The sequence below is a fragment of the Agelaius phoeniceus genome, chromosome 3, assembly GCF_051311805.1.
Source record: "Agelaius phoeniceus isolate bAgePho1 chromosome 3, bAgePho1.hap1, whole genome shotgun sequence".
NCBI lineage: Eukaryota > Metazoa > Chordata > Aves > Passeriformes > Icteridae > Agelaius > Agelaius phoeniceus.
In genome coordinates this window covers 102,078,417-102,106,161 of record NC_135267.1, presented here as the reverse complement: position 1 = coordinate 102,106,161, position 27,745 = coordinate 102,078,417, and the positions used below count along the sequence as shown (strand labels likewise).

Here is a 27,745-nt window from a genome sequence, read left to right as displayed (position 1 = left end):
GAGGGACGTGATCTGAGGCACTCAGCAATTTTGTTAGCAATTGCCTTGGGCTCAGACTGGGTTACAGAGACAGGCTGCCCCAGAAACAGCACTCACCTACTCCCAAGGTGAAATAGTTTTTGCCTCTAAATTCTGATAGTATTGAACTATGGCCAGTTAGGCACTAAACAGAACTTTCACATTTCTAAAGTATAGATGAATGGGTAGCATGGAGGAGTAAAATCAGCACAGGAATTATCTGTGTTAATGGCATGCCTGGTGTTTTCCTGCTCTCTTCTAGAAGAAGATGCAGCAGTAATTATTTCTGCTGTTTTCATTCAAAGTATTGATCCACAGATAGTTACAGCCCTCAAGAAGTGAACCAGTTTTTAACATTGTTAAACCAGAGTTCCAGTATCCTGTGGGCTCAGAACACAATTGGTGTAAAAGGATAAGAAATGCAAAGGACTTTTTTTGGAGACTAAACATTCACCCTTGTTCACTGGAACTAGAATCACAGAATGGTTTGGGTTGGAAGGAAGCTTTAAAGATCACAGAATGGTTTGTGTTAGAAAGGGCCTTTGAAGACCATCTCATCCTGCCATGGGCAGGGGCACCTTGCACTAGATCAGGGTTCTCAGAGCTCCATCCAATTTGGCCTTGAACCCTTCCAGGGACGGGCACCCACAACCTCTCTGGGCAGCTTGTTCCAGTGCCTCACTAATTCTTGATGTCCAATCTAAACCCACCCTCCTTTAGCTGAGAACCATCACCCTGTGCCCTGTTATTTCAGGCCCTGGTAAAAGATCTCTCTCCATGTTTCTTACAAGCCTCCTTCAAATACTGAAAAGCCACAATAATGTCTTTCAGACTAGTGAATACTGAGGATCCAAGAGCAGAAACCTCTTTTTTAGCAGATCTCAGGACTGTTTGCATGCAATCAAAATCTGTGGAGATTCTTAGATGCTGCCTGAAATGAGGACTCTTCTAGATAATGGGTGAATGAGCTACCTGCAAAATCTCAGGGATGGGAATTACTGGAAGGATTTTGAATGGAGCAGGCTGATTCTGAGGCAGAAGACTGCCTTGTCTCAACAAACTGTTAGGTGATCTTTCCAATTCCTTTATCCAATGGATCTTCTGCAAAGGATCCTGAGGCACACCAAAGATCAGGTTGAATCAAATCAAAGTGATTGAAAAGACAGTGAATGAACCAAGGTCTGACATATTCTTCAGTGCAGTTTGTGACTTGTGCATAGGCATTGTCACACCCAGTGTGAAGTAGAAATAAAAGTTTGTTTTCAAACCCTCTAGAGAACCAAAGGGAATAATTCAATTACAGCAGGAAAGGAAAAGGAGTCACAAAAAAAAAAAAAAAAAAGGAAAAAAGAGAGAAAATTCCTTGAAAAAAATACACATTGGGAAAGAGTACAACTTAAATCCAAAGCAATGGGAACTGACCTTAATATGTTGTGACTACTCGGTCACTTATTTCCTGTTTATTTGTCTTTGCTTTGTTTTGCAACATGCTCCAGACTTTTAGAGCTTTCTAATATAAATAAAGAGGTTTTTTTTTTTTGGTCAAATAACTTCCCCCACAGCAGATGTTTCTACAAAAATAAGTATTCGGAAAACCCTTTTTGTTTCAACAAGGAAAGTATTTTTCAAACTACTATAGAAATAAAACAAAGATATCTTGTTTTTCCAACTGATGCACCAAACTCCTTCACCACTCAGAGATGGTTTTTATATTTATCAACTGAGCTCCAGCACCTTTCACAAAATGTTTTAAAATTAAATATTACAGATTTTGGAGTAGAAAACATTTTGTCAGCATCTCTTTCCCACTTGTGTGTTTTAAAGACTAATTTTGTGCAGCAGGTTTTCCCTCAGAAGCAGCACATGAGCTCTGCCTCTCCTGTCCTGCCTGTGCACCCTCTGTCCAACACGACCAAGATCCTGCTCTGCACCCTGGGAGGGTAAGCGGGCAAGATGGTGCATGGGTTTTCCAGATCTCAGTAAGAAAACCCCAAGAACAAGTGGCATAATAAAACAGATATTGTAACACAGTAGAATGAAAATAGGAATAAATATAGACAGCAGATCCTGCATCCTTTCAGGTGCTGGGAATCTGACTTCCAAAGGCCATGGGATGGCCTCATGGTGTATTTTCCCATGGCCTTGCCCCTTTGTCAATGTAGTCCAAAACCAGTGTATGGATTCAGAATGTATTGGAAAATAGGAAAAGATAAACACACTGCCTAGATAAGTAAACCTTGACTTTTCTCAGGGTACTGGGCAAAAGAAATTAAGCATGATAAAAACATAAAGCAAAATTATCACTAGCTGAGAGGATAGGGAGAGTGACTTGAGCAGAAAACACTGAGCTCCTGTTGAAACTTTAGGCCCAGGGTGACATTGTCACCTCTAGCTGCCCAGTCACAGATAGGTCACAGCCTCAGCTTATGGACAGTAGCTATATTTAAAAATGGCACTCTGGCTTTGCACTGAGAACAGTTTTGCTGATAAGCTCAGGAACTAGTGAAGCTTTGTGACTCATGGCCATCCTGACTTCATTAGCTGCCTGTTAGTACACATTAATAGCTTTAATATCATGCTTTGTTTACTCTGCATCTTAGCATTTCATCCTGCTGCCTTAACTGTGTTCAGTGGGACTGTTTCAACAATGGAAGATTATCCATGGGAATAAAGTATTAGCTGGAAAGCATGTCCATAAGTCCCCTACACTCCACTCAGCTGTCCCCAACCCAAGAAATGATTTTTTTTATTTGCTAAAGACCTGATCCAGCATCTGTATCCATCAATGATTTGGTGATTTCTCCACTGAATGCCTCTTTAAAGGAGGGCAAGGGTTGGGAGCATTGTAGAGACTGGTGTGAGGGAAGGAAAGGAGCCAGTCCTCATTGCAGGTCAGCAAAGCCTACAGGGCCAATATGAGTGTGTAACCCTTTAAATTCAGAATGTTTGACATCTTAACTCTATTTTCTGACGTTTGACTGCTTTATATCTCAGTGTACACAGCTACCTTATAAGCAGTAAACTACTATGTATTACTTTATGAGCAGTAAAAAGTTTCTTTTACTGCAATTGCCAGAATTCAAAAGGCAAGAGGAAGTAATTGTCATTGTTTACATCAGACATTACCTTTCAACTGTTGTGTTAAGAGAACAAATCTAGGATAAATCAATGTTTTACAGCTGTGCTTTTTCCTTCTGAAGTATGTAATCATTGTGTCTTCTTTATCTCATGGTGTGATTGCATCTTGCACAAACTGCACATAAACTTTGGATAGATACAGATAAAATCTGGAAGACAAAATTGGAAGACAGATGAAGAGTTCATGAGAGCTGAGGGTTTGGAAGGAGTCTAATTTGTCTTTTATCATACTCAGATTGCAAAGAATGGGCATGACTCTATTATTTTCCTAGACAAAATACTGCACCATGTCTGGCACTTCTAACAACAGCAGTATCTTAGAGATAGCAAAGGAGCCATGGGGTATGAAGGCTGGCTTGAAGAAAGCTGCCAACAATTTTCCCTACAGAGATGGAAGAAAGAATGTTGGCATTAGGGATTCAGTTATCAGTGGGAAAGGTTTTGCAAAGACAAAAATATAGGATTTGCTTGCAAGTTTGTGGCACTCGGTCTCAGAGGTGCTGCACAGTGGCATATCCCTACGGATACTGCTAGTGTAACGTGAATAACTGAGAAAATGGTGCTTGGTATTAGGACTAAAACCTGTATTGTACAAAAACCTGTATTGTCATTTTAAAAGCTGTATTGTCAGCACAAAATGCACAGCTTCAAACACCAGAAGTTTTCTGGTGCAACACAGGCAAGTTCCTTCTGTTGCAGGGAAATTGTTCTGGTGGCCAGCTAGGGGAGAACCTCTATCCTTTTAATCCCTAGTTCAACCTCTCTGTTTGCCATGGTCTCTCTGATTTTACTACATTGCAATTATCTTGTTTGATCTCTTCAGCTCTTCCTCATACATCCAAAGCATGAAATCTCATTTTTATAGTATAAATTCACCAGTCAGGATATAAGTGACGTTTTATTAGCGTTGGATTCTCTTCTAAAGAACTGGTGAGCATCAGGATTTCTTTGCCAGTTGAGCAGCACAGACCTATCCCAAAACAGGAATTGGATTCTTGCCTAAATATTGCTGCACAGATGTTTACCACTCCACACAGGCCAGGTGTGATTGTGGGTGTTACCTGGATGTGATAATTCCTGTGAGCAATCAGCATCTGGGGCACACCCGTGCAGGAACCTGCAGTGGGTGGCCAGCAAAGCCTCATGAGAAACCCTGCCTGGTTCTCTGGAGGCTGCTCTGTGAATGGAAAGCCCAGCTCATTGCCAGCATGAAGCCAAACTTTTCCAAGGTCCTTGTAAGGTGCTCAGGGAGCTGCTTTCCAACAAGGAGGCAGGAAGAAACAGCCTGTATTTTAAGGAGATTATCTTCAACAAAGATTTGTCAAAAGGAAGTACAGCGAAGGCTGAAGCCAAGGCACATGTTCCTGTGACCCAGTTACCTTCCAGAAACCCAGGCAGGACAGAAAGGACTCTGGCTTCTAGCTACAAGAGAGCTGCTGAGCATTAACACATAGTAACCTAATTAATTATTCCCCCAGTGGATAATTACTAGCTTTTTCTTTTTCTTGCTGCAAAGTAGTAGCCAAATAATGGTGCTGATTTTAATTAACTAGCCAATGGGAGGCTGGATGGGCTGAGGAGAGATTTCATACAAAAATTAATTAATGCTCTGACCTAGTTTAAAGTGTTGCTGAAGTGGAAATTGGGGGGAAGCTGACATCAATCAGTTATGGATCTTTTCATATCCTTCTTACCGGACAAGTAATGAGTCTTCCCATGTGATCCACAGCACTTCAACTGGCAACCTAAACAAATTTAGTGAGCATGCCAAAAATAAGTAATTCCCAAGGCAAACATGTATTCTTCTTTATTAACACACCTGAGTTGGAAAAGGAAAAGGTCCCTCTTTCTCAAACCAAGCCCCTGGTTTATTGCTGAACTCAGCTCAGGGCATGTGATAGGTAACACAAATTCTGCTGTTTTAACCAAACTATAACTATCTCTGTGTTTCTTCCTTTTGTCTTCACAAATTTGTTTTAATCCTACATGTCTCAGATTAATAACTCTCACTTTGATTTATTTTCCCATTACTGAAAATAAGGCACTTCAGGATTTTATTTAATCTGTTTCTTTGGGAAGTAAAAGATGATTTCACTTACTGATTATCTGTAAATTCTTCCTATAAAAGCAGATTTTGCCTCATTTCTGAAAACCAGAGTTCTCTGCAATTCTAGCCATGGACCCACAGCAATTTATAACCACCAAATCACTTTAGCAAACCGCTGCAAAAAAATGCATGACATTGATTATTGCTTTAGTATTCTTCATGGGTTGTACTTTGCTTTGCATTGTCCTCTCTTAAAAAGTTATCATCTGAACAGGCAGCATAACCACATTGGGAAAGAAATGAGGTTTTAGTTCCCTCCACTTTCACAAGCAGGAATACAAGGCACAAGGACATGAAATTAATTTACCAAGATCACAGTAGTGCAGTCAAACCATCCCATCCTTTGCCCATTTGTCAGCATTGTGACATCATCCTCTCAGCTGGCAAAGTGCAATTAGGATTATTGTAGTTAGAAGGTCACAGAAAGAAACCATTTTTAAATTAGTGTATCAAGTCAACTCCAGTCTTGTAAGAATCTCTTCCTATCCATAAATTACTTCATCTGGGTGGTTGGGAGTTAGGTTCTGCACCCAAATATTGTGAAATGTTGACTCACAAAGCAAGCAGCTTTGTTTAAGTCACTGCAAATCAATGAATCACTGAAGCAAACTCTTATCTGACAGCTGAGCATTCCATCCCTGTTTAGGTATCCAGAGATAAGTGGAGCCTCACAGCCTTTTCTAGGTCACTTCACTAAAATCCCATAAAATTCACCCTCTGCAAATCACAATGTAATGTTTTGTTGGAAGCCGGAGACAAATGCTTTCTGGGAGGCAGGAATTACACACCCTTGGAATCTGACTTCTCCATAAAATGCAACCCAATCCTGCATGGGGAATATGTTTAAACCTTTCTGAATCCTATTAAAACCTCTTTGTCAAGGACTCACCAAATACCTATTTTCCCCTTTTTCTGCAGGAACGAGTAACTAAGGCATTCAAGGAACATCAGGGCTGGAAAGGATTAATGAACTGTGGCCCTGCCTCCAGCATCTGATTTGGGCTGGGGAGGCAGTTTCTACATACAAGAGAAGGGAGAGCCAGGTACAGCTGTCACTAGGAATTGATCAGTGTTCATGTGTAGCTTTGGCCTGGGGAAAGCTTTAGCTTCTTGCTGCCGTGATTTTGTCCTAAATAAGGGACCAATGGCTTTCCAACAAGAGCCTAAAGGACTTAGGTGCTGGCTTGTAGGGAAGCTAGGCTGCCCACCTTCAGTGATCTATTTTGTTCTTATTTTAAATATTGCTGAGGTTCCCTTTCCCCCTCTGTACTGAACATAGAATGTACTGGAATGGAGCTCTGTCACTAAAATTGGATAGCACTGAGTGATGCTGATTATGTCCACATGGACACCTCCCGAACACTGGCTGTGATGCTTGTTTGGACTTAGCTCCACAGCAATCTCCTTTGGCATGTCCTTGCACAAGATTTCCATGAATATGGCTGAGCCTTGTCCTGGAAATAAACATCCTTCAGCGATTCTTCTTGTCTTTTTTACGCGTTTTGTATTTTTTGTTTACATGGTGGTACTTGATGAACCTCTGAGCTCAAGGCAATACGATCTCCTATCCCTCCCCTTCACGAAGGATGCAGGGGGACTGAAGGAGCAGCTGCTTAGAGATTCCTGGCACAGAATCTTGCCCTTGGCACTCTGACTCAAGGCACATGATTGTGTAACACACCCACTGGCGTGGATGTTACGTGGCTTGTTTGCAAATACTGGCAACTTCAGCTGAGAGGTGCCAAGAGTGCTCCCAACCCTCCAGCAGGATCCTCTTGGTGACTCCTTTGTGAAGTGTCACATCTTTAGTGCCAGCAATAAAGTACTGGCATGACCAGGAGGTAAATGTGACAGTAGCCGCCAGTCTCTTGAAGAGCAGCTGAAAAGATGGCAGAACCAAACTCTCCTTGGGACAAAGATCACAAACTGTGGCTTGGGATGTTGGAAAAAACTTCATCATGGGGAAAATGTGCAGCCCTGGAGCAGATCACCAGAGGGATTGGGAGAACCTCCATCCTTGAATGGGGTTCAAAATTCTGCTGGACACAGAAGCCACAGCAGACCTGACTTAGCATTGGACGTCATCCAGGAGGATGGGATCCCGAGTGACTTCCAAAGGTCCCTTGCAGCCAAATACTCATGGGATGACAATCTCCCTGTTGGCATTTGCTGTGGGAAGATTCAGGGCAGAGCCTGTGGATTTGTAACTGCAGGTCTGACCATGCAGTGGGAGGAAGGAAACCCCAAATGGCAGCAGGTGACCAGCTGGCTCCTGGGCAGCTCTCATGCTGTTCCACCACCAAGTGACCCCTCTGGCCTTTCTTCAGGCACAGGGCAGCTGCAAGAACAGTTCTGTGGTATGAAAACACTCCTGGCAGCAGGGGATCCACTAAAGATACAAGCAGACAGACATTTGCCCACTTCTAATGTTGTCATGGGGGGCAGGGGGAGGATGGAGCTGAAGAACCTTGTGGCTAGTGAGCCTGCTAGTTAAAAATCAGTGTGAAAGCCCAAGTGTTGATTAAAACCCATATTCTCTCTGTCTTTACCTAATTCTGCCCAGAACATATGCAGATGTACTTGCTTTAAGCTTGTGCAGAGGTGTGACAATAAGTTCTACAGCTGCTCAAGGCTGCAGTAACTGAGAAGCTGTATTACCTCCAGAAATGGAATGCCATCCCTAGAGGCATGTAGCACAGTATTTAAGGATTATTCAAAAAATGTATTTAAATGTGTTTTTAAAAATATCAAATATGTCAGATTGCTAGCCTCTGGCATTCGTTGTGATGAATCAGTGATCAGTTATTTCTTGGCAGGGAAGTAAAAATTACTGTCTTGAGAAATATTGAAAGAAAACAGCACGTACAACCTAAAAGCTATATGAGCAAGAGAACATGTAAACAATATCTCAATTATTTTGTGGGGTGGTGGGGAGCAGGGGAAGTGGAATAATTTAGTTTAAAGCACACTAGGCCTTTGAGGAGGGAATTGGAGCACTACAGAGGCTGCATGTGTTACAAGATGGCAGTTGTATTCTAGTCATGGTTTGGGCAGATTGAACCTTATCTGTAATTGTAAAGGCTCACACAACACACAAAAACTGTGTTTTCAAGGGGAAAATTCAGATTAATCCTTCACCTTGGCAACTGGATGGGGAATTGTTATTAGTGCTAATGTAAAAATCCACTGCACTTCACATGATTCAGAGGCACCTAAATGTACCATTAGCACTAAAAAGAGTCAAATTAATGAATCAGTATCCATGCTTATCCTGAATGAGGTAATGCTTTTCCTGCTCAGAGATAGTGACAGACAACAGGAACAAGGAGCAATCTTTGCATGGTGAATTTCTGTCCCCCGGATTGTACCCTAGGTGAGAAGAGCAAATTTGGGCTGCTAGGGGCATCAATGGACAGCCTTCAGTGCAAGGGAGTTGCTGGCAGCAGTTTTTGGGCTGTGGAAGTCCATCCTTTGCTCACTTGTTGGCACAGGGCAGCTGCCTAGGTGGCCTCTGGAGCAGACACCACTGCCAGCCTGCAGGAGCAGCTTGCCCTTCTTTGGCCTTGCCTGTGCTGTTCCCGAGCCATTTAAGGGCAGAAGGGGCAGATTTGGCTGTGATCTGTTCCCTGTCCTACCTGTGACAGTTAGTTTTGGACATCAGATCTAGTCTGGCATTTTTAGCTCTGGATGCTCTACTCAGGACAGCATTTCTAAAGGGAATGTTTTCCCACTATCTCTCAGGGAGTTCCCAGTAGGGGTATTCCAAGGATATTTTGCATTTTTGTGCTGTTTCGTGTGTGGTTTGGTTGACTTTCAGTCCTCAGCAGTTCCTTGAGTTTGTGATTACAGTCTCATTTAACATCCTTTGCTATGGAAACGGGTAGTAGTGCCAGGGAATTGCTAAGCAAATACCAGTGCAGAGTTTATGAGGGCAAGGGAAGCATCAATAGACATGATGTTTATGAGGGAATGTGTAATTCTTCTCATATAAACCCAAAGGAGGAGAAAATGCAGGAAGGCAGGATGCATCTATTGCCAGAATAATGGTCTCACACGGATCACATAGCTGTTTTAATTTCTGTAACAGGGAACATGCTGTACTTAGACAAGATTTCATTCCAATCTACTTAGGGAACTTGCTATGTAGTAACTCCATGTTCCCCTGATGGTGAGAGAGGAGCAGATTAAATCCAGTAATATATCCCACTGAAATATTAAATATACCATTGCTTTATTTTCTGAATTAAAAGGTCAAATGGAGGTAAAAATATTTGTTTAGTATTTCTAAGCTACAGTTTGTCTGACAGTTTTGCCATAGCAGGTACAACCACTTGATGCAGCAGGATGAGGGGCTGACTTGCTTTCTAGACAATCTTGTGACACTGGAAAGGAAGTCACAGACTTCCATGTGGCCAAAGGAGGAACTGAGCAACCTCTCCCAGGAAGGAAGGAAGGAAGGAAGGAAGGAAGGAAGGAAGGAAGGAGCAACCTCTCCCAGGAAGGAAGGAAATGGCGGAAGTGGCGGAAGGAAGTGGCAGAAGGAAGGAAGTGGCAGAAGGAATGGAAGGAAGGAAGTGGTGGGAGGGAGGGAGGGAGGGAGGGAGGGAGGGAGGGAGGGAGGGAGGGAGGAAGGAAGGAAGGAAGGAAGGAAGGAAGGAAGGAAGGAAGGAAGGAAGGAAGGAAGGAAGGAAGGAAGGAAGGAAGGAAGGAAGGAAGGAAGGAAGGAAGGAAGGAAGGAAGGAAGGAAGGAAGGAAGGAAGGAAGGAAGGAAGGAAGGAAGGAAGGAGCATGACCTCTAGCAAGAGGAAACAATGGTATGAAAGTAAAAATAGATACTGTATAAAAATAATTTCAGTCCTTGCTTTTAGCATTAAAAAGAAAAAAAAAACAACTCTATGCTGTTTACATACAATCTTTGGCAGTGATTTGGAGGGCTCTGGTTAGCTCCTCGTTGGTCTTCAAAAATACACTACAAATGTCTTGGCTCACTTGTCTGTACTGAGGCTGCTGTTTGGAATGTGCTCCTGGCCTTAGAGAGCTGCAGCCAAAATTGCTATGGGCAGCATCTGCTCTGTGATGCTGGGCCCTGAGTGACCTGGCTCAGAGGAACAGGACCAGCTGGAGCTTCTGGGGTGTAATCAAACCTTTTCGGTTTTCTCTTTGGTGTAGTTGGGGAATGGGGATTTTTTTACAGACATTCATTATTGATGCATCAGAAGCCCTCCTTGTCTACTGTTTTTCCTACAGATGATTAGCCAGAACCTGCTAAGCTTACCTTTGTCAGGTTGAATATGTATGACTTGTATAGAGAAGTTCATCTACTCCAATAGCCACTGAAAAGTGATACATTTACCTCCAAAATGCCTGCATTCCAGAAATTCAATACTTCTTATCAGCTCAGTCATCATGTGACTTGGAAACATTTGACTTTTGATCATTGAACATTTGATCTTCTGGCTTTGGATCTGAAAGTCTTGCAGTGCAAAGCCACAGTGACTGAAAGTGTGGTTTGGTCTCTGTGTAACTTCCAGACAGGGCTGTGATGCAGAATAGGGAAAAGGCTGCTGCTTTCTCTCCCCAAAAGCAGATTTGAGTGAATTTGAGCACTTGGGATCCAAGCACAGTTGTCTCCATCAGGAGGAAAAATTGGTAGTAACAGCCTGAAAGGGTTATGTGGGCTTGTAACAAACCAAGAGAGTATTACACGGGCACATGGATTTCTTTTGCTCAGGTAGCTGAGTAGCAGACAGATATATCCTACTTCTCAGCTGTTTCTGATGCCTCTACACATAAATACCCCCAAACCTCTATTTGTTGTTGGAGAGGAGTTGTGGTTTGACAGGTCCTGGACCTGCCATCCCTTGATTTTGAAGGCCTGATCAAAATCAGACACAGGCAGCTCAGGCTTCTCAGATTTCAAGCTATGTTAATGTGTGCTGATATTTTTTTCCTCCATAATTGGGGTTTTAAAAAGAAAAAAAAAAAGAAAAAAAAAAGAAGTGGTAACAGGCTGACAAACATTGGGCCTGTTCCTGTCTTGGGATCAGGGACTTGGTGACAGCTCATAGAAGACTTCAGCAAAACACAAACCTGAATTACAGAGTACTTGAGATGCCCTCCTGGGTCAAAAAGGGTGACAAACTTCTTCATTCCAAGTCAGGTGATCCCTTACTAAAACCACAGTGGTATTCATACCTAGGCACACTGATCTTTCCTTTTTTTTTTTGTATAAAGGGGTACAGAAATTCCCCAGGCTGAGGAGCCTCCCACCACAGTTAGCTATGCCTCATCCAAGTCTTTGCTGCATGAGCTTGACCAGGTTGCACAAGAGGTGTCCATGCAGAGGAGGGGCTCTGTGGAGCCAGGGAGCTCCTTGCAAGATCTTGTAGGGCCACCCACCTGAGCTGGGAGCAATGGGAATGGCAGTGGTGACAGGAAGGAAAGTCATTTAAGTGGCCTGTGTGATGTTGGTACTGGGAGCTGAGGATGCTTGTCCAGGAGGTCACTGCAGTGATGGTAGATGTCCATCAGCAAATTCAGATTTTTTTTCCTAAGGGAATCAGGGTTCTCTCTGCTCCCCCATCCCCTGCTTTTTAGAGGGAGAAGTTGAAAGTTTGAAGTCACAATTGAAAATACAAGAGGAATATCCGTCAGTGTAACAGCCCTGAAATACATTGCCAGATTCTATGTATTACACCCTGGTTTGAAAAGTGCTGAGAGGTCAGGACTTGCAGATTGCATCACCCTTGGAAAAGAGGTCTCCACCCTGAGAATCTGCTGTATTCTCAGTGTAATGTGAGCCAGTGAGTCATTGCAGCTTTGATTTTTATTTTCTTTTTTTTTTTTTTTCTTTTAGTTACTTGGGTTTTTTAATTAGAGGTCTCTGTTCCCATGCCTGCCAAGGTCAAATTCTGTGATCCAGCCAGTAGATAAATAATTGGTGTGATGTAACTGCAAATAAAACAGCATTCAGTATTGAGAAATGTGAGCATCAAAAACCTCTAAGTAGGCAGTAAGCAATCTCTTAAAAATAGCTAATCTAAAAATAAAAGATTAGGGAGGGAGCACTCCAGAAGAGCAGTTAAGGAGCTTACATTGGAGACTGAGAACAGCTCTCTGTCTGTGAAGTGTCTTTGCCTTTAGGCAGTAATTAAGCCTTAGGCCAGAGGCAGGGTCTCTTCTGTTTCTGCTCACTTAGGCAGTCTTAGTCTGATGCTTTCATCCAAGGAATTCAAGGCTGGCTTCAGCTGAGTCAGGAACACAGTGTTTGGAATTGTGCCCCAGCAGGCCAGAGGTCTCCTGGGGTTCTCCTGCCTCAGTGCAAGCCCAAGGCTTCTGTTTTCCTTCTCCTGAGCTGTGTGAGCACTGGGAATGGAGAAGCAGTCTGAGCTGCAGCAGTGCCAGCCCTCGAAGCTGCAAGGCTCTTCCTGCTCCTAAAGGATGGACTCTCCATACTTGTAGGAGGTCATGGATAAATTCAACTAGAAGGACACCTCCAAAAACAGCCTAAAGCCAGCAACAAGGCTACGATCTCTTTAAATAAAAACCATTATTGGTTTAACCTTCCAGTAGGAGTGGGGGCTTTTGCAGCTGTGAAGAGTGAAGTGGGAGGCCAGAACTTTGCTGTTCCTTCTGAGGTGCTCACATAGATTCATTGCATAACAGCATGTTCTCGGTGTTGGTGACACTGGATCAGGGCAGCTCATGTGGATACTCAAAATCCAGTTGAAGGCTGACCAGGCTGAGAGGAAGATCAGTTTATGCATTAGAACTTCACTCTGCCAAGTTTAGTTTTGCCCCCTTCTTGATCTCCAGCCTGGGGGACAGTTTTCATTGTGCTTCTACTCTGCTGATAGCTCAGAAAAGGAAAGCCCAAACCCACTCTCTCACTGCTGATAGCCCCAAGCAGTAAAGAGAAACTTCTTTTTGTTTTAGTATTACTGCCAGGCCCTCCAGAGAAACCAGCAGGACTTTGTGAGCATTTCACAGGTCAGGAAAAAGCCCTGTCTTGCCCTGCCCTGCCCTACCCAGGTAGATTCCTAGAGAATAGCTGGAAGCCAACATCACTCTGAGCATATTCTTGCCACTTTCCATGAGCAGTGTGTCTCTGCAGAGCTACAGCTCAGCAGTGTCCCTCCCATGTAGGAGCACTGACTCATGCCTGACTTTTGGGGAGCTTTAGTCCTTTAGCTGTGACTCACGGGGGTTAGAGGTAGACACACCTTGAACAAACCTCATAGAAAACCAGACTTTATCCAGGAATTATAGGAAAATGTGTAACTACTCAAAAAAAAACCCCAAAAGCCCCAACTTACCCCACCACAATATATGGGGCAGGTAATAAGGCTGTCATCTGAAATCAAGAAATGTTGAATGGCATCAGAATGGAGCCTCCCTTTTAAGTTATGAAGATGCTCTCCTAGAACTGGTGGGCAAAATTAACACCAAAGCCATTGTCAAGTCTATGTTCTATGAGTGGAAACTCAAAGTAAAATTTTGTGCTCACAACGGCAAAAACTACTCAGAAGTTCCCTGAATCAATACTGCTGTGTGAGAGCAGAGGGTGATTTCCCTGGGCACTCTACAATCTCTGCCCTTCAGTTTCAGTATTCATCAGCACCCACCTGCAGAACAGCAGCCCTTTAGATGACACACCTGACTCTTTACTTTGATCTGCTTCTAGGAAAAACAGGGTCAATGTGGACGTTCTTATCTCAGGTTACTTCTGAACTCTTGGATCCAGTCTAACAGACTGTTAGGTAATGAGGTCAGAGCTCACCAGCTGGTGTGCTACTGGTAACAAAAACCCGCTACTGGACAGGGGAGACACCCTAGCAGTGTAGAAAGTCAAGGAAGAGAGCTCAGCTCCTAAACACAGGAGGTCTTCCAGTGCAGAGAAATGCATAATTACTGCCATTGACACTTCTTGTTGTACCTCCTTGCTATATCAGGAGCTGGAAGATCCAGACAAGAAGCCAGACTGTGACAGTTCTCCTGTGCCTGCTTACTTCAAGTGAAACTGGAAGGATGTTTTGGAAATTCCCTGAAGGCTCAACAGCACGAGAACATGACATATCCCTGGTGGGTATTTATGTGTGTATAGAGGGATGGAGGTCCAGCTGTAACAATTTCCATCCAGATCCCAGGAATACAAGAACTGGAAACTCAGACACATGCTCCCTGCCAGAAATAAAGGAGTCCTGCTGCTGGCTGGTGTGTACAGTGACTAAGAAGCTGAAGAGACTGTTAATCATTTGCTTCAACAGTGTGCAAGGGGATAAACAGCAGAGGATAACCCAAGGGTTAAAGACTGATTCTGCCCCAAAGGGAGATTGAGACTGGTGTTTAGGAACTCCAAATGTCTCTGCTTTACATGCATTGCCGTGGGCAGCAGCAGTGTCAGAGCCAGGAAGAGCCATTGGATGAACTAAACTCCTATGCAGCAGGAATGCAAGGGTGTGGGTGTGGGGATTTAAACCGGAATTCAGTGCAAGAGGAGAAGTCTGGCAGAAGGAAACAGGATACTAGTGAAGGGAGACCCAAGTTGTGCTCTTAAGGATCCTGAGAGATAAATTACAGTATGCTTCATGCCTACTCCTGAGTCACACAATGTTTCTGTTTTATTTTAGTCAATTGTGATGCAGAAGAGAGGAAAGAGGTCCCACAGAGCCCTACATCAGCATCCACAGTGCTAAAAGTTTGTACAGAACAAGACTAATAGTGTAAGGTCCTAAAAAGCTGTCATTCAAAGTGGGTTCAAGCAGCAGCAGATGCCAAGAAGGTAGCCCAAAACAGAGGGGAGGTACTCAGAGCACTGGAAGGCATGCTTCTGCACCCATTGTAGCAGGGGATCTCAATGGAGAGAGGTGGGATTTGGTACAGAACTGTACAGAAAAAAAAATCCTGCTCCGGCTTGTACTGAAAGATCCCAAACATTCACATTGTCAAACCTTTGCCACAGTAAACTACTTTTTGAAGAGAAAACCATTTTCTTCAGGAATCACAAAATTGTAAGACATAGTATTAATACATAAACTGGCTACCATGATTTCATGTTTAGTTTAGAAGTGACACCTTAAAAAGTCAGATACCAGAAAAAGCAGGTCACAGCCACAACAAAGGATTCATAAAAAAGAAAAATAAATAGAAGTCAATTTATTTGCATGTGGTACAGTAGAAAATAACATTTGATCTTTGAAACTTCCTGTACCTCAGGGTGTTGATGGCAGCATGCAAAAGGCTTAAACCTCTTGTTACTGAAGGAGGAAACAAAGAGCATTATTTGTCCTATGGCCAAGGAAAAGAGGGCCAAGAATGTTTTTGATTGCTTGGCTGACCCACTTTTTGTAATGCAGATGACTGCTTGCTGCTCATAAACTTCACCTATCTTGAAGAGAATTACCAAAATAGAGCTTACGAGGTTGGAGGAACTTGGGAGATGCCTGCTTGACTGTGGGTGAGAAAGACAGGTAGATTAACTTATAAATTAGAAATACAGGTAAAATAGCTTACATGTTAAGCCTAGAGTTAACCAGGAACCTGAGTCAACAATCAGTTCTCTGTGATAGCTCAGTGGAAACTCTGAAAGGCATTAGCCCTGCAGTTACCACTGCTTGGAGGTAGTAATGACCAGGAGGGGTATTTCACTTTAAGTGGAACTGACCCTTCAGAGGGAGCTCTGCTGCTTTGAGTGATTGCCTTTGATGTGGCAGAACGTGAAACATACAATGTCTTTTTCTGTAGGCTTGAAAACTTTGGCAAATTTGGAGGGACTGTAATACTCTTCATCTGATCAACTAACACAGATGGAGAAATCAATGAGCTTTAGGGTAACCAACCTATTTTCTTTTTCCGAGGTAAGCAAGGATATTCCCAGAAGTATGCTAACCCTGGTCTGGCCTAGGTAGGAATCAGGATGGATAATAGAGCTTTTAATGTCTTTTGCCTCTGCATCTGAGCTGCACTCTCAGTGCTGTACTGTGGTGGGCACACAAAGGACACAGCTCTAGGTGAAGGAATGATGATCACACAAAAAGTGACTTGAGAATGCCAGAATCAGTATTACATTTGATGGGATAGTAGACTGGTGAAAAAGAGCCTTTCTTACAGCCTTCCTCTGCTTTTTGCTGCTTGCAGTGTTGTCAGCAAGCCTCACTGGTTTGGAAGGAGTGGAGATGAGCTGCCAGTTTCTGTTTCTCATCTCGTGGGTTTGAAGAGCTGTTTCTCACTGACACTGGCCTGAACACTCATTCCTGGGGTAACCGCAACAGGATTTTCCAGAGCAAAGGCCACTAAAACACTGTCTGCAGTGCTTGGGGAAAGCTACAGAATGGAAACTGGGATGGAGCCTGATACTCCATCTGTTTTAGTAACAGTGTCTTGAGCTGAGAAGGAAAATGCATGCAATTAATACATTTAAATTTACTGGTATTTTTTCTTGCTTTTAGTTCTGAGAACAAAGGGCTAGTTCATGGTGAGGAGTGAACCCAAAACACTGAAGTATAGACTAGAAACTTTGGTTAAATAATTTCTGTTAATCAACAGAATAATCTTTGTAAATTCAACTCTGTAAGGATCAACCTTGTTCGCATCTCCTTAGCCTCCCTTCAGCCCACTTCCTGGATTAGCTTCTATTAATTCAGCTGTTACTCTGCTTTGAGGTACTAAATTAACTTTGAGCTCTTGTGTAAGAAAGAAGGAAGTAGGCAGGCTCCCCTGTGGTGTGACAGTGGGAAAGAACTGAAAAGACATGAATGTGCAAGTTCTGCTGTTTGTGAAGACAGACTCTTTTTCTTCATGTTATGTATTAAGTATTTAAGATGGTTAGTTGGCAGGTACACCTTATCTTCAATGATATGGAACTATACAGCTTGTACCATCTGGCCCTGAGACTGTCAGCACTGAAAAATCTGATTGTGACAGAGCTGCAATAGTCAGAAAACGCATTTCCTTTTCCCCAGCTGACTCTCAGTAGTCTGATCTTTGGTAAATGTCAAGTGTGGGGTTTTAATTCTGAGTTTCCTGGCTCTCATGTAGCTTCTATTTTAACCAGCTTCAGACATGACTGCTGGTAGAGTTTTATCATGTGCTAACAACAAGAGGCTGATAAAGGGGAGCGTAGTACACACTTAGAGACTTGCCCTAAATACTACAGGCAAACTTTATCTTTTTGCTGATAACGCAGTTCATAAGGAATAAAGATTACAATGTGTAGACTACAACGGTGGTGGTGCCAGCACCGCAGGAGCTCCTCATTCTGTTGAGGGAGAGGAGGGAAATGAAGTTCAAAGATTTGGCTGCCCACCCAGTATGACAAATAGAAAGTGGTAAGCTGTGTATGTTTGTTAATGAGTACTACAGCTTCCTTGGCAGTTCTGTTTGCTGGAGCTCCTTGCTTTTCCAGGAGCCAGTGGTGTTCCCCACTGCCAGAGCTTTTCTAGTAGCAGAGACCTGGCATGATCCAGTGGGGTGAAATCACAGAGATGGCTGTTTTCTGGATGCTGTAATATTGCATGTGCTCCCAGAGCTACATAAAGCAGATCTGCTGATGTTTTGAATTCCTCAGCTCAGCTCCAGCTCTTATCCCTGCAAGGAAATGAAGGGCTGGGGTGCTACTTTCCAGGTCACAGAACACCCCCAGAGAGGGAGGGGTAGTTCTTGGGGACAGATACAACCGGGAAGAGGTAGCCTAGCACTAGAGCAGGGCCTAGTGTTAGCTACAGCTCAGGGTGTAGGTAGGTTTGCATCTCCACTTGGGCAGTGACCCCAAATGCCCAGGCCTGGCTCGAGAGACACTGTAAGGGCAAGGCAGAGTCACTGCTGTGCCTGAAACACAGACCCAAAGGCTCTCCCTGTGGAGACCTTTCCCAGCTCAAGCCTGCAAGAAAAACAAAGCCCTCTTGGCAGCCACAGAACTTCAAACTGATTTCCCCTTCTTTTAGTGACTTCCTCCTAAACACATCAGTTTGCCCTCAGTAACTCTGAAGTCCAAAGGCTCTTGGAAAAAACTCCCAGCTCCTTCCCAGTCTCTCTCACAGCGGGAGTGCCAAAGAGGCCAGGTAGCTCTCCCCTGGCAGCACTCATTCCCGGCAGGTCGGCCTGCAGCTTTCGTCCCGCCTGCCCAGACGGCGGCAGGGCGGATCCCTGACCTACGCCCCGGGATGTCTGGCTGCGCTCTGCGCTGCGTGCTCTGTGCTGGAGGAATATCCAGCGCTTGTCCGCGACGCTCCCTGCAGCCCTGCTAAAGAGACTCAGGATGTCTGTGTCGGTCCCCCATAAATGTCCTTGTCACCACGCCTGCTGTGGCTGTGGCAGCACACACCGACCGTGCCAGGTGCCGAAGCGATGGGATGCCCCAAACTGAGCGTGGTTTGTACCCCGCTGCCCAGTGGGGTTTGCAAAGCTTCCGCTCCGCCGCCTGCTGAAACTCCCGGTGGGAGCACATGGAGTCCTCGGTGCACATCTCCTCCATGAGCTCCGCAGGCCCTCGCAGGAAGGCTGGCAGCTTGTGTTCCGCTTGGGAATTGTGCTGGTTTTTTCTCTGCCCGCGCTATGATGTCTGCACCTGCGGCGCCGCACTCATCACTGCTCAGGGCCCGGCTAGGCTGCGCCTCTGCAGGGCGCCGGTGCACAGCGACCAAGCGCTGAGCGCCCTGTGTGCCAGGCACGGGATAGCGCCACTGCCTAAGCTCGCCAAAACCCCTCCCCTCGGAATGCAGAGAGATAAACCCGAGCTAAACGCCTTCTGAGGAAAACCCGGCTGGAAACATTTTGAAATCCATCCGCCCCCTTCCCACCCGCAGCCCCGCGGGGCCGGGCCGGGCCTGCGCAGCCGCTCTGGGCGCCTCACGGAGGGGCCGCTGCTGCCGCCGCTGCGCGGCTCCTTAGCTTCCTACCTCCCCGGCTCCCTTTCAGCGCTGGCCTTCCCGGCCCAGCGGCGCTGAGCTCGGGGCTCTCTCTCTCGTGCCTGCCCCCAGCCGTGAGGCTTCTGCCCGCTTCCCCTCGCCCTTCGGCGCGGCGGCCTCGGGGCGGGAGGGCCCTCGCTGGCCCGGCAGCAGCGTGGAGGGCCCGCGGCACGGCTGTGCCAGTGCGGCCCGGCCCGAGGCAGCCCTGCCGCGCTTTTGACTTCCCCCGTGTTTCCACTCCGTCCTCCCCCGAGCTCTGGGTGCCCTTGGGCTGCTGCGGTGGCATTTCCCCTCAGGAGGTGGCACAGCCGCCGTGGCCGGGCCGCAGGGTGCTCGGGCTTTGGCCCGCGCCATTCTCCTGGCTCGCACCATGCCCTGTGTCACCCTTGGGGCGCTTCACTGCCAGGGGAGGGGTTTTTGAAATAACGCGTGAATATTGCCTGAAGGAAAAGGGAAAGAAACGAGGCCGGGAGGAAGAGAACCCCCTCACCTGCTGAGCAGGGCAGCTGGTAAGGCCGGTGCTTCACATCCTGCTGTATCCATCACATTGTGCAGCAATGCTGCCTGCCGGGCAAGCCTGTGCAGGACAGGCTTTTGGGACATTCCTGGTATCTGTGCGGTGCCATCGGGTGAGGGTGGCCCAGAAAAACATCCAGTTCCTGCCTCTAAGTATGCCTGTCCTGGTTGCTCACTGAAAATAACCCAGGTAATGGCAAAGGAAACAGGATTTGCGTTTTGTGACGCTGTGTTGGGTGGGTTTTGTGGCCCTCTTAAAACACATTTCCTGGTTGAGGTTTGACAAAACAGGCTGCTGACTTCAAGACAGCCCTAGATAAACCTGTTGGGGAAATACTTGCTCTCCACAGGAGGCAGGGAAGGTTGCCAGCTATTCCTTGCTTCTCTCCTTGGTGGGTTTTGAACAAACAGCCCATCTGGCAGCTTCTTGTAAAGTAAATCTTGCCTTTACTTCTAGGATGTGCCAGCCCCTTTCCTGGAGGTCTCCACTGCTGGCGAGAGGTTCAAGGGCATAACTAGATGTACTCTTTCTGATTCCTAGAAGAAACTTTTCCTCTGAACCAGACCCAAGAAACAGTGGCATATGTGATGACTGGCTGTTGACATTGGCTAGCATATGCACTTTGAAAGGTCACTCTGTCCATCTGCCAGATCAGCTGGCCCAAAGCATCTGACTGACCTGTTTGTTTCATTCCAGCAGTCTGGGGCTGACAAACCATGAAGGAAAAATAAGGGAATCCTGAAGCAGCAAGAGAATGTTTGCTCCTGGCCTTTGTCCAGAGAGACTGTTTGCATATCAGTGCTCTCTCTTACCAGGCATGGCACAGAGGAAATAGTGAATCTCCTTCATTTGTCTGAAGGCCCAGGGCTGAGCCTTTTCTCACAAACACCATGAGCTGTGGTCTCACCATCAGCTTTGGGGGTAGGACTGCTGTGTACCTGCCTTAGAAGGACTAGAGGGAGCTAATCCAGAGGAAAACTTATTTTTTAATACCGCTTTGTTTTATCTGAGCCTGATGAAAACATGGTTGCACATGTTTTTAGTGCTGTTGTGGCAAGATGGGAAGGGGAGCAGCACAGGCACCTGGCAGAGACATGCAGGGCTGCTGCAGCTGCCATCAGTGACAGCCTTAAGCTGCTGTGGTATCACACCAGCAGCTCCTATTGCTGCTTGTAATTTGCCTTGGAGGGATAGAATTCATTTGGCTTGTGGTGTGTGTTTTTGGGGTTTTTCCAGACCAGTGAAGGGTATAGGTAGTTTAGTTCTTTAAAATACCATTCTACTTTAAAGTAGCACACATCATAAACACAGTATTTGAGGAAAGTTTTCCCTTCTCTTTATTCCTCATGCACAGATCATTTATATTTTAGTGCATGAAGAGCAGTAGAGGAGAAGTTTCCTTCTGTTGGGGGAAGATGGTTGTGTACTTTGTTTTGTTTTTAACATTCCACTGCCTTTTTCCTGGAGTCTTTCTGTGAGTGCACAGACCTTTTCCTTCCAAGGCAAAGCAGCTGCTCTTCTCTGGTATCACAGCCATCATCTCCCCCTCTCTTCATCAGTGAGTTGGCCAGCATTTTGCAAAGGTCAGAGGTGTATCTTAGATAAAAGTTTACTCAGCACAGAAGCACCTAAGGAATTCTGTTATTTTTTTTTTAATCTGCCTGGAGGTATTTATATTTCAGTACTAATGCATTCTGGGGATTACCTTGCCCACTGTGGCTGTCATATTCCTTACTGATAACACCCCCAAAACAAGCATATGTTGTCTTAATTTTATAGAAAAGAAGATAAATGTAAGCTTACAGGGCCACAGGCCATTGCCTGACCATCAGCTCTGGATCCTCTCTCTTGTCACTCTTACCCCACCAAGTTTTTCTCACTTCACTGCTCTTCTGCCCCAGACACTCATGTGACTGGAACATTTTAGGCCCATCCTCTCCAAAAGAGTTGCCCATTCACTGTAACGCTTGGTGTGGAGCTGGGTGGCACCAGCCCTCCTCAAATGCTGTGTGTTCTTTCCCTCTGTGGTGGTGGACTGGTTGAGGAAGCTTGATAAAAAGGTGTTGGGATGAGGGGATGCTTCAACCAAAGCTTTCCAAAGTGCTGAGCACTGATGATATAACACAGCTGCCCTGGTGTCTCCATGCCAGGAAGTGTTTGCCATCCCTGTGAGATTGAAGTTACCAAGTTGTAAGATGCTTTTTTCTTTCTGCTGCTGAACATAAACCAGGAGGGATTGGCTTAACCTGAGTCTTGTAGCAGCATCAGTGGAAAGGTACCCTGTAGAGCATGTCTCCTTTTAAATGGCACACAGAGGACACCCTGAGGGGAATATGCTCCATGGCTTCCTAGTTTTGGGGCCTGAGGCTGTACTTCTGGGAAGCCTCTAGGAAAGTCAGATTTATTGTGGTCTCCTAGTTATCCTACTTAAGGCTGAGGGCTCTTATGCTCTTATCTATGGGGCTTGCTGTTCCTTCTTTACATCTTTAAATTTATTTTTATTTTCTTAATTGAAGTATGATTATATTAGAGCAGCTCCTGTCATCTCATAAAGCAGTACAAAAATGCCAAATTATTTATGCTGACTTCTGCTTAGATTTTCATGCTCTAAAAAGCCAGCTGAGTCTCATTTCTGTCTGCAGTGGGACCATGGAAGAAAAGGAGACGTCACCGAGTCACACCTCAGAGAGCAGCATGTTGGACCTCCCCTCTGTTTGTGACCTAGCAGAGCACTTTCTGCCTCCACACAGCTCTGAGAACAGCCAGGAGCTTTATCCTTCTGGGGATGTTTTTCCCTCTCCACCCACAGGTAACAGCTTCTGCTTCTCCACATGCTCTTTCTTTAGCCAGTGCTTCATCTGTGTAGGCAGTGTGTTGCTTGACTGAGTCACTGCAGTCTGATACTGGTGCACCTGCCTGTCATAAACCACAATTTTAGCAGAACTGCAGTCTGCTCCAGCTGGACACACACAGTGGGAACTGTGGGTTGATGGGACACAGGAGAGGAGCTCAGAGGATGCTGTCAGCTGCTAATGTTCTGCAACACTCTTCATGTTTAATGTGTTCTCAGAAGGACAACTAATATGTCCTTCAGACATCAGGAGTAAACACTGTCACAAATTACCACAGTCAGCAGGAAGAGTTTTTAAACTTTTCCTTGTGTTTTTCATGTGCTCATCACATGCTCAGGATGTGGCCTCATTATCCTATTACCTTAATAATAATAATAACTGAGTCTTTGTTTGTGCTAGTGACAATAGTGTGGTGAGGACTGCTTCAGTTCAACTCCTCACTTGAAACAGGACTGACTTCTGCAGAAGTAGCATTTTACGTCCCACTACTCCAGATTCTTAAAAGTAATGGTATAAATTGTTTATCCAAGAAGATAAGGGACAGCTGGCAAGAAATATGAGATCAAAATATGCTGGCCCAGTGGCACTTCTTGCCATATATTCATGCTGGCTGGAATGAAGGTTCTAGTGATTATGTTTAATATTGGGGGGAAAATAAGTTCTGGTCAACAAATGATGTGTAGAGAGGATTTGTCAAGACACCTGAGTGGGTAAAATGTCACTGACAACACTTCTTGTTGCTCTAGAATCTTAAGTAGTGTAAAAGTAGGATTTGGCTCCTCTTCTTACTCTTAAGTGGTTTTCTGTGGCCTGCTTCCAAGAAATTAGCTTGAAATTCAACAGGTGAGTTTCTTGCAGTGGGAATGGCACATGTGCTAGACAGGTGAGCAGTGGGATCTACCAATTGACCTCTCTCAGCTGATGCTGATGGTTGCCTGTGCAGTTGCCTTCAGCTCTAGGTGTGGGACATCCAGAACTGTAATGGAATCTGCCAACACCAGAGACCAAGCCTTGCCTTGGTTTTTCACACAGACCAGGAGGTCACATGTCTTATCTTAATAATGATAGGAATCTTCTGCTGTTAACCTCTGCTTTAAACCACAACACATCACATTCCATGATCCTTGTTGCACTGGAGCAATAGCATGTCTGGTTTGAGGTTTTGCTTTATTTTTGTGTGTAAGAGTAGTGACCAGCACTGCAAGGAATGTCCTGAGCCAGCCTTTTCCACTGTCATGGGAGAGGAGCATGGAGAAGCTGCTCTGATAGTGAGACAGGCTGGAAGGCATTTGTCTACTCAGGTTTCACAAGGCCTGTGTGGAAGGTATGAAGCAATCCTGGCAGCTGTGAGGCAGTTCCTGGGATGTGTTGCTCAAACACCATTTAGTGTGGCTCAGGGCAGCTGGCCCTGATTGCTTTGTTGAATGGGACACATGGAATAACTGCATGACCACTTGGCAGCCCCAGGAATGTCTGAGGCTTAGTGGGAGCAGCACATGCGGAAATGACAGTGCTGGGGAAGTGTTTGTGGGGCCTGTGTGGAGCAGGCAGCTGAAGCTCAGCACCAGGGTACACTGAGAGGCCACATCCTGCCTCCTGGCTGTCCCCAGCACCCCCTGTGCCAAGTGGATTCCAGGTATGCTGGGGAGGGCAGATGTGGCCCATGAACCCTCCCCTTCATTGCTTGTTGTAGAGACTGCTCACAACTGAAACAGTTAGCAGTAACTGTGGGATGCTCCCTGTGCTCCTGGAGTGAAATAATCCAAGTGTCACAGGATAACCAGTTCATGCTCTGAACATCTTGGCTTTTTTCTCCTCACAAAACATCATACCAATATACATACCCACCTAAACTCTCTCTTTTGATGCAACTTCAGCATTCCAGCCCATTGAATTGGTCATTGTGACAGAAGAGAGAGGAAGATGGTTTTACAAACAATCTGCTCATGTCAGATATTCTTGGAAAAGCAGGTTCTGTCAAATGTATCCTGGGAAAGGAAGCTCCCATGTTTGTTTGTTTTGTCACGAGGCATTGAGAGCTGCTGCTGTGGCACCGTCTAAGTGGGAAGAGTGGGAGCAGCTGTGGGTTGCACCCCACAGTATGACCAAAAGACTGGGACTTGGGCAGGATGGATGAGGATCTTCCTTAGTGATTCAAAAGCATTTCCAAAAGGCCCACAGGTCTCTGGGAATGTGGCAGCTTCCTTAGGAATGAAACAGACTGACAGGACAGGCTGTGTTTTCTGCCATCTGCCGCATGAACTGGACTGAGACTGACTGAAGTACCACACCATCCGTGCCTCAGGAGGTGGAAATGGTCATGGGGTATCCCTACTGCCTGAGGCAGCAGAAACAGGTTTTATTAGTCTAGAGAGGCTCCATCCCTTCTAATAGCAGAAGATAGGTACTCATTAGCCATGAATACAGGGCTTTCTGAAAGCAGGCATCCCCAGGCAAGAAAACAGTAGTCCTGTAGGAAGATTACTAAGTCTCTTAAATGGTTTATAAATTAGTAGTTTTGTGATTGATGTGGAAGTGAGGGTTCTGCTCTTGCAAGAGGCATTCATACCTTTAGCTTATTGTCACAGTGAGTTCAAGTGTCTAAGTGGTAATAGAAAATTAAATGGGATCAGTAAACACTTCAGTATTCTTCATCTTTTTTAATCCCCTACTGGAAGATAGTTTTAAAAAATGTAATTGTTTGTCATTTTTTAAATCTGCATCACTCGGTTGCTCAATACACCAGGAAGACCTTACCACTTCCTCTGGATTAAGAAAAGTTGCCAGCAAAAGTTCTTACTTGGCAGGCAGCACTCAAGTGTGTGTGTGGGAAAGCCTTAAATCAGGGCACTGAACCAGAGAGTACCAGGGACAGTGGAAAAATACTATTTACCTGGAAAAATTACAACCTAAGGAAGTGTTAGAGAATAATCAACATGTGTGCTCTACAAATTGGGAGAGCACAGGGTTCTAGGCTCTGCCTGCCCATGCTCTGTGGTCAGGCAGAACTGTATTTCCCACTGCAGCCCTGGAGAAATTCTCCTAAATTTGGAAGCAGCATTTGAGAGTTCAGCTGTGGAATCATGCCTGGGAGACTGCCTGTTTGAAGCATGGGCAATGCTCAGTCCCATCTCCTTGCATGGCCCTTCCTAGGGCTTGTGATCTTAGGCAAATGGGCCTTCCTGCTTGTCCTGTAGCCTCCATTGCTTTTTCTCTCTAATGAAAAGCAGTGGAAAAGCTGTGTTCTAAAATGGATGTGTGGACAGGGTCACCCAGTGGAAGAAAATGGTGTGTCACAGAAACAGAAAATAAAAGAAGGGTGGCAGAGTTTCCTGTAGGCTTGAAGAGACCTGCAAATATCTAAAAACTGACTGGCTTTTTTTAAAAAGCAAAATTAATTAAAGAGGTGTTCAACCTTTAGTTGCCTCTCCAAAGACACTTTTGTTCCTGCAGTTTGTTTCAAGTTTGAGCCCAGGCTTACCTTTCGTTATTTTCCATGGACTTCCCTGACCTCTGTAGTGCAAGGAGAGTCCCAGGCTGCTCCTGGCTGTGCTTACTATTCCTGGTTGATCCTTAGTGTTGGTACACAGTGAGAAGTCAGCTCAGGGAACTGGCCCAGCTTCCTGGGCAGCCATGTGAATATTTGTGTGGATGAAGTGGGGACAGCTCCTCTTCCTGGCAGCAGCACAGGTACAGCCAAGATCCAGTGCTCTGCAATGTGTCCTGGCTTTCACAGGGGTTACAGCCTTTCCAGGATGGTGGTTTCTGAAAAATGTTGGGCTATGAATCTCTTCTCCCTTGTGGGTAGCCAGGCTGTAGGTTCACTCTGATCAGTTTTGGGGTGTTGCAGGCTTTCTTCAAAAGCAGTCCATTTGGAACAGGTCACGAGAGCTTGGGGGGAAATGGGACAGAACATTTCACTGGGGACTCTCTGGCTTCATGCACCTCAGTGAGCCTGGGCCACAGCACTGCTGCTGAACTTGCCACTCAGATCAAGGGGACAGCTGGTCACAAGGTTAGCCCAGGTTAAAGGCAGGGGTTTTGGACTGTTCCAGTTGCTTTCTGGGTTTTCAGGTAACCAAGCAACTATGTTAAAACAAAGCAGGGATTTTCAACAAGTTAACACAGCTGTCAGTTTTACAGGCAATTGGGATTCCTCTGGAAAAAAAATGCTACACGTTCCCAGTGAATTTACATGCCCAGTTTTGTGGTGAGTTGCTGTGTCTTTTATTAGCAACTGAGGAGTGGTGCTGATGTTGGTGCATGTGTTCTGACTTGTCCTTAAATGCTCTCTACCTTAAATACTCTCTGCCATGTCCTCTGGCCCGTCAGGTGTTGCTTAATCTGTTTTGCAGAAGTGGGTTTGTGTTTACTGAAGAAGTCCAGCATGGCTTCTGCTTTTCCTGCCTGGGAATTGTTCACAAGTGTTGATGTAGAGGCTGAAAATGAAAGGAGCGTGTTTGGTCACATCAGCAGCAACCTTTTAGGGCTGGCTCTTGGTGGGTGCTGGGAGGTTCAGTTCAGCCCAGAACTCAGTGCTCACTGCTTGGTGTAGAAATTACAGCTTGGCTGTCTGAGCTGCAACTGCTGCCAAAAGTTGCCAAATTTCCAAAACGGATTTTTTGTTTGGCTAAAGACTTTTATATATAGTCCCTTCAAGAAGTCTGTGTAACTTCATAAATCCAAAAGGTGTGTGATGTTTTAAATCACTTTCAGACTGAGCCACAGCTGAGTTAGAAAGGGCTCATAAGTGAACTCCAGGTCAGATACAGAAACTTCTGATAGTCTCCTTTGCCTAAAAAAATATTGATCACACTGAGAATATTTTAGTTTTTGGTTTGCTTAGAAGGTGAAGGGAGGGCTGCTGTTCACAGGTGCTTTGTGATGTGCAGTTTTCTTTGACTGCAGAAGTTAACCATGCAAATCCACTTCAGTTTGAGCTGTGGTCCCAAATAGAGCTAATTATTATTAACCATAGAACGATAGAATTTGTTTTTTTTTCAAAACCAGTGTGTTGGTTTGAAATTGGTTAAGCACGGTGCTTGCCTGGCTGTGATGAAGAACATAGTCCCTGTTTTGGGAATTTGTGGATTTACCGGTTTTGGTTTGTTTCCTGCTGCCCTCTAGTGCTCAATGTTACCCATTTCTGATTTCACCAGCCTGGCAGGCTTAAAACTTTAGAGGGTTTTTTAAGTGATGGTTTTTAATC

The 27,745-nt window shown here is 45.2% G+C and overlaps 1 protein-coding gene across 3 annotated transcripts in view; it reads left to right on the top strand.

Annotated features, from left to right (window-relative positions):
• SHLD1 (shieldin complex subunit 1) overlaps positions 1-27,745 on the top strand; it is a 64,815-nt gene that overhangs the window by 6,759 nt on the left and 30,311 nt on the right. The window contains exons 1-2 of one of the 3 annotated variants that reach the window (XM_054629360.2): positions 19,076-19,676; positions 22,327-22,493. In XM_054629360.2, coding sequence (XP_054485335.2) covers positions 22,334-22,493 — 160 coding nt within the window. In that variant the 5' untranslated portion in view covers positions 19,076-19,676; positions 22,327-22,333. Of the gene's footprint in view, positions 1-19,075; positions 19,677-19,721; positions 19,874-22,326; positions 22,494-27,745 lie in introns of those variants that run through there. The other 2 variants (XM_054629363.2, XM_054629361.2) reach the window with 2 other exon arrangements.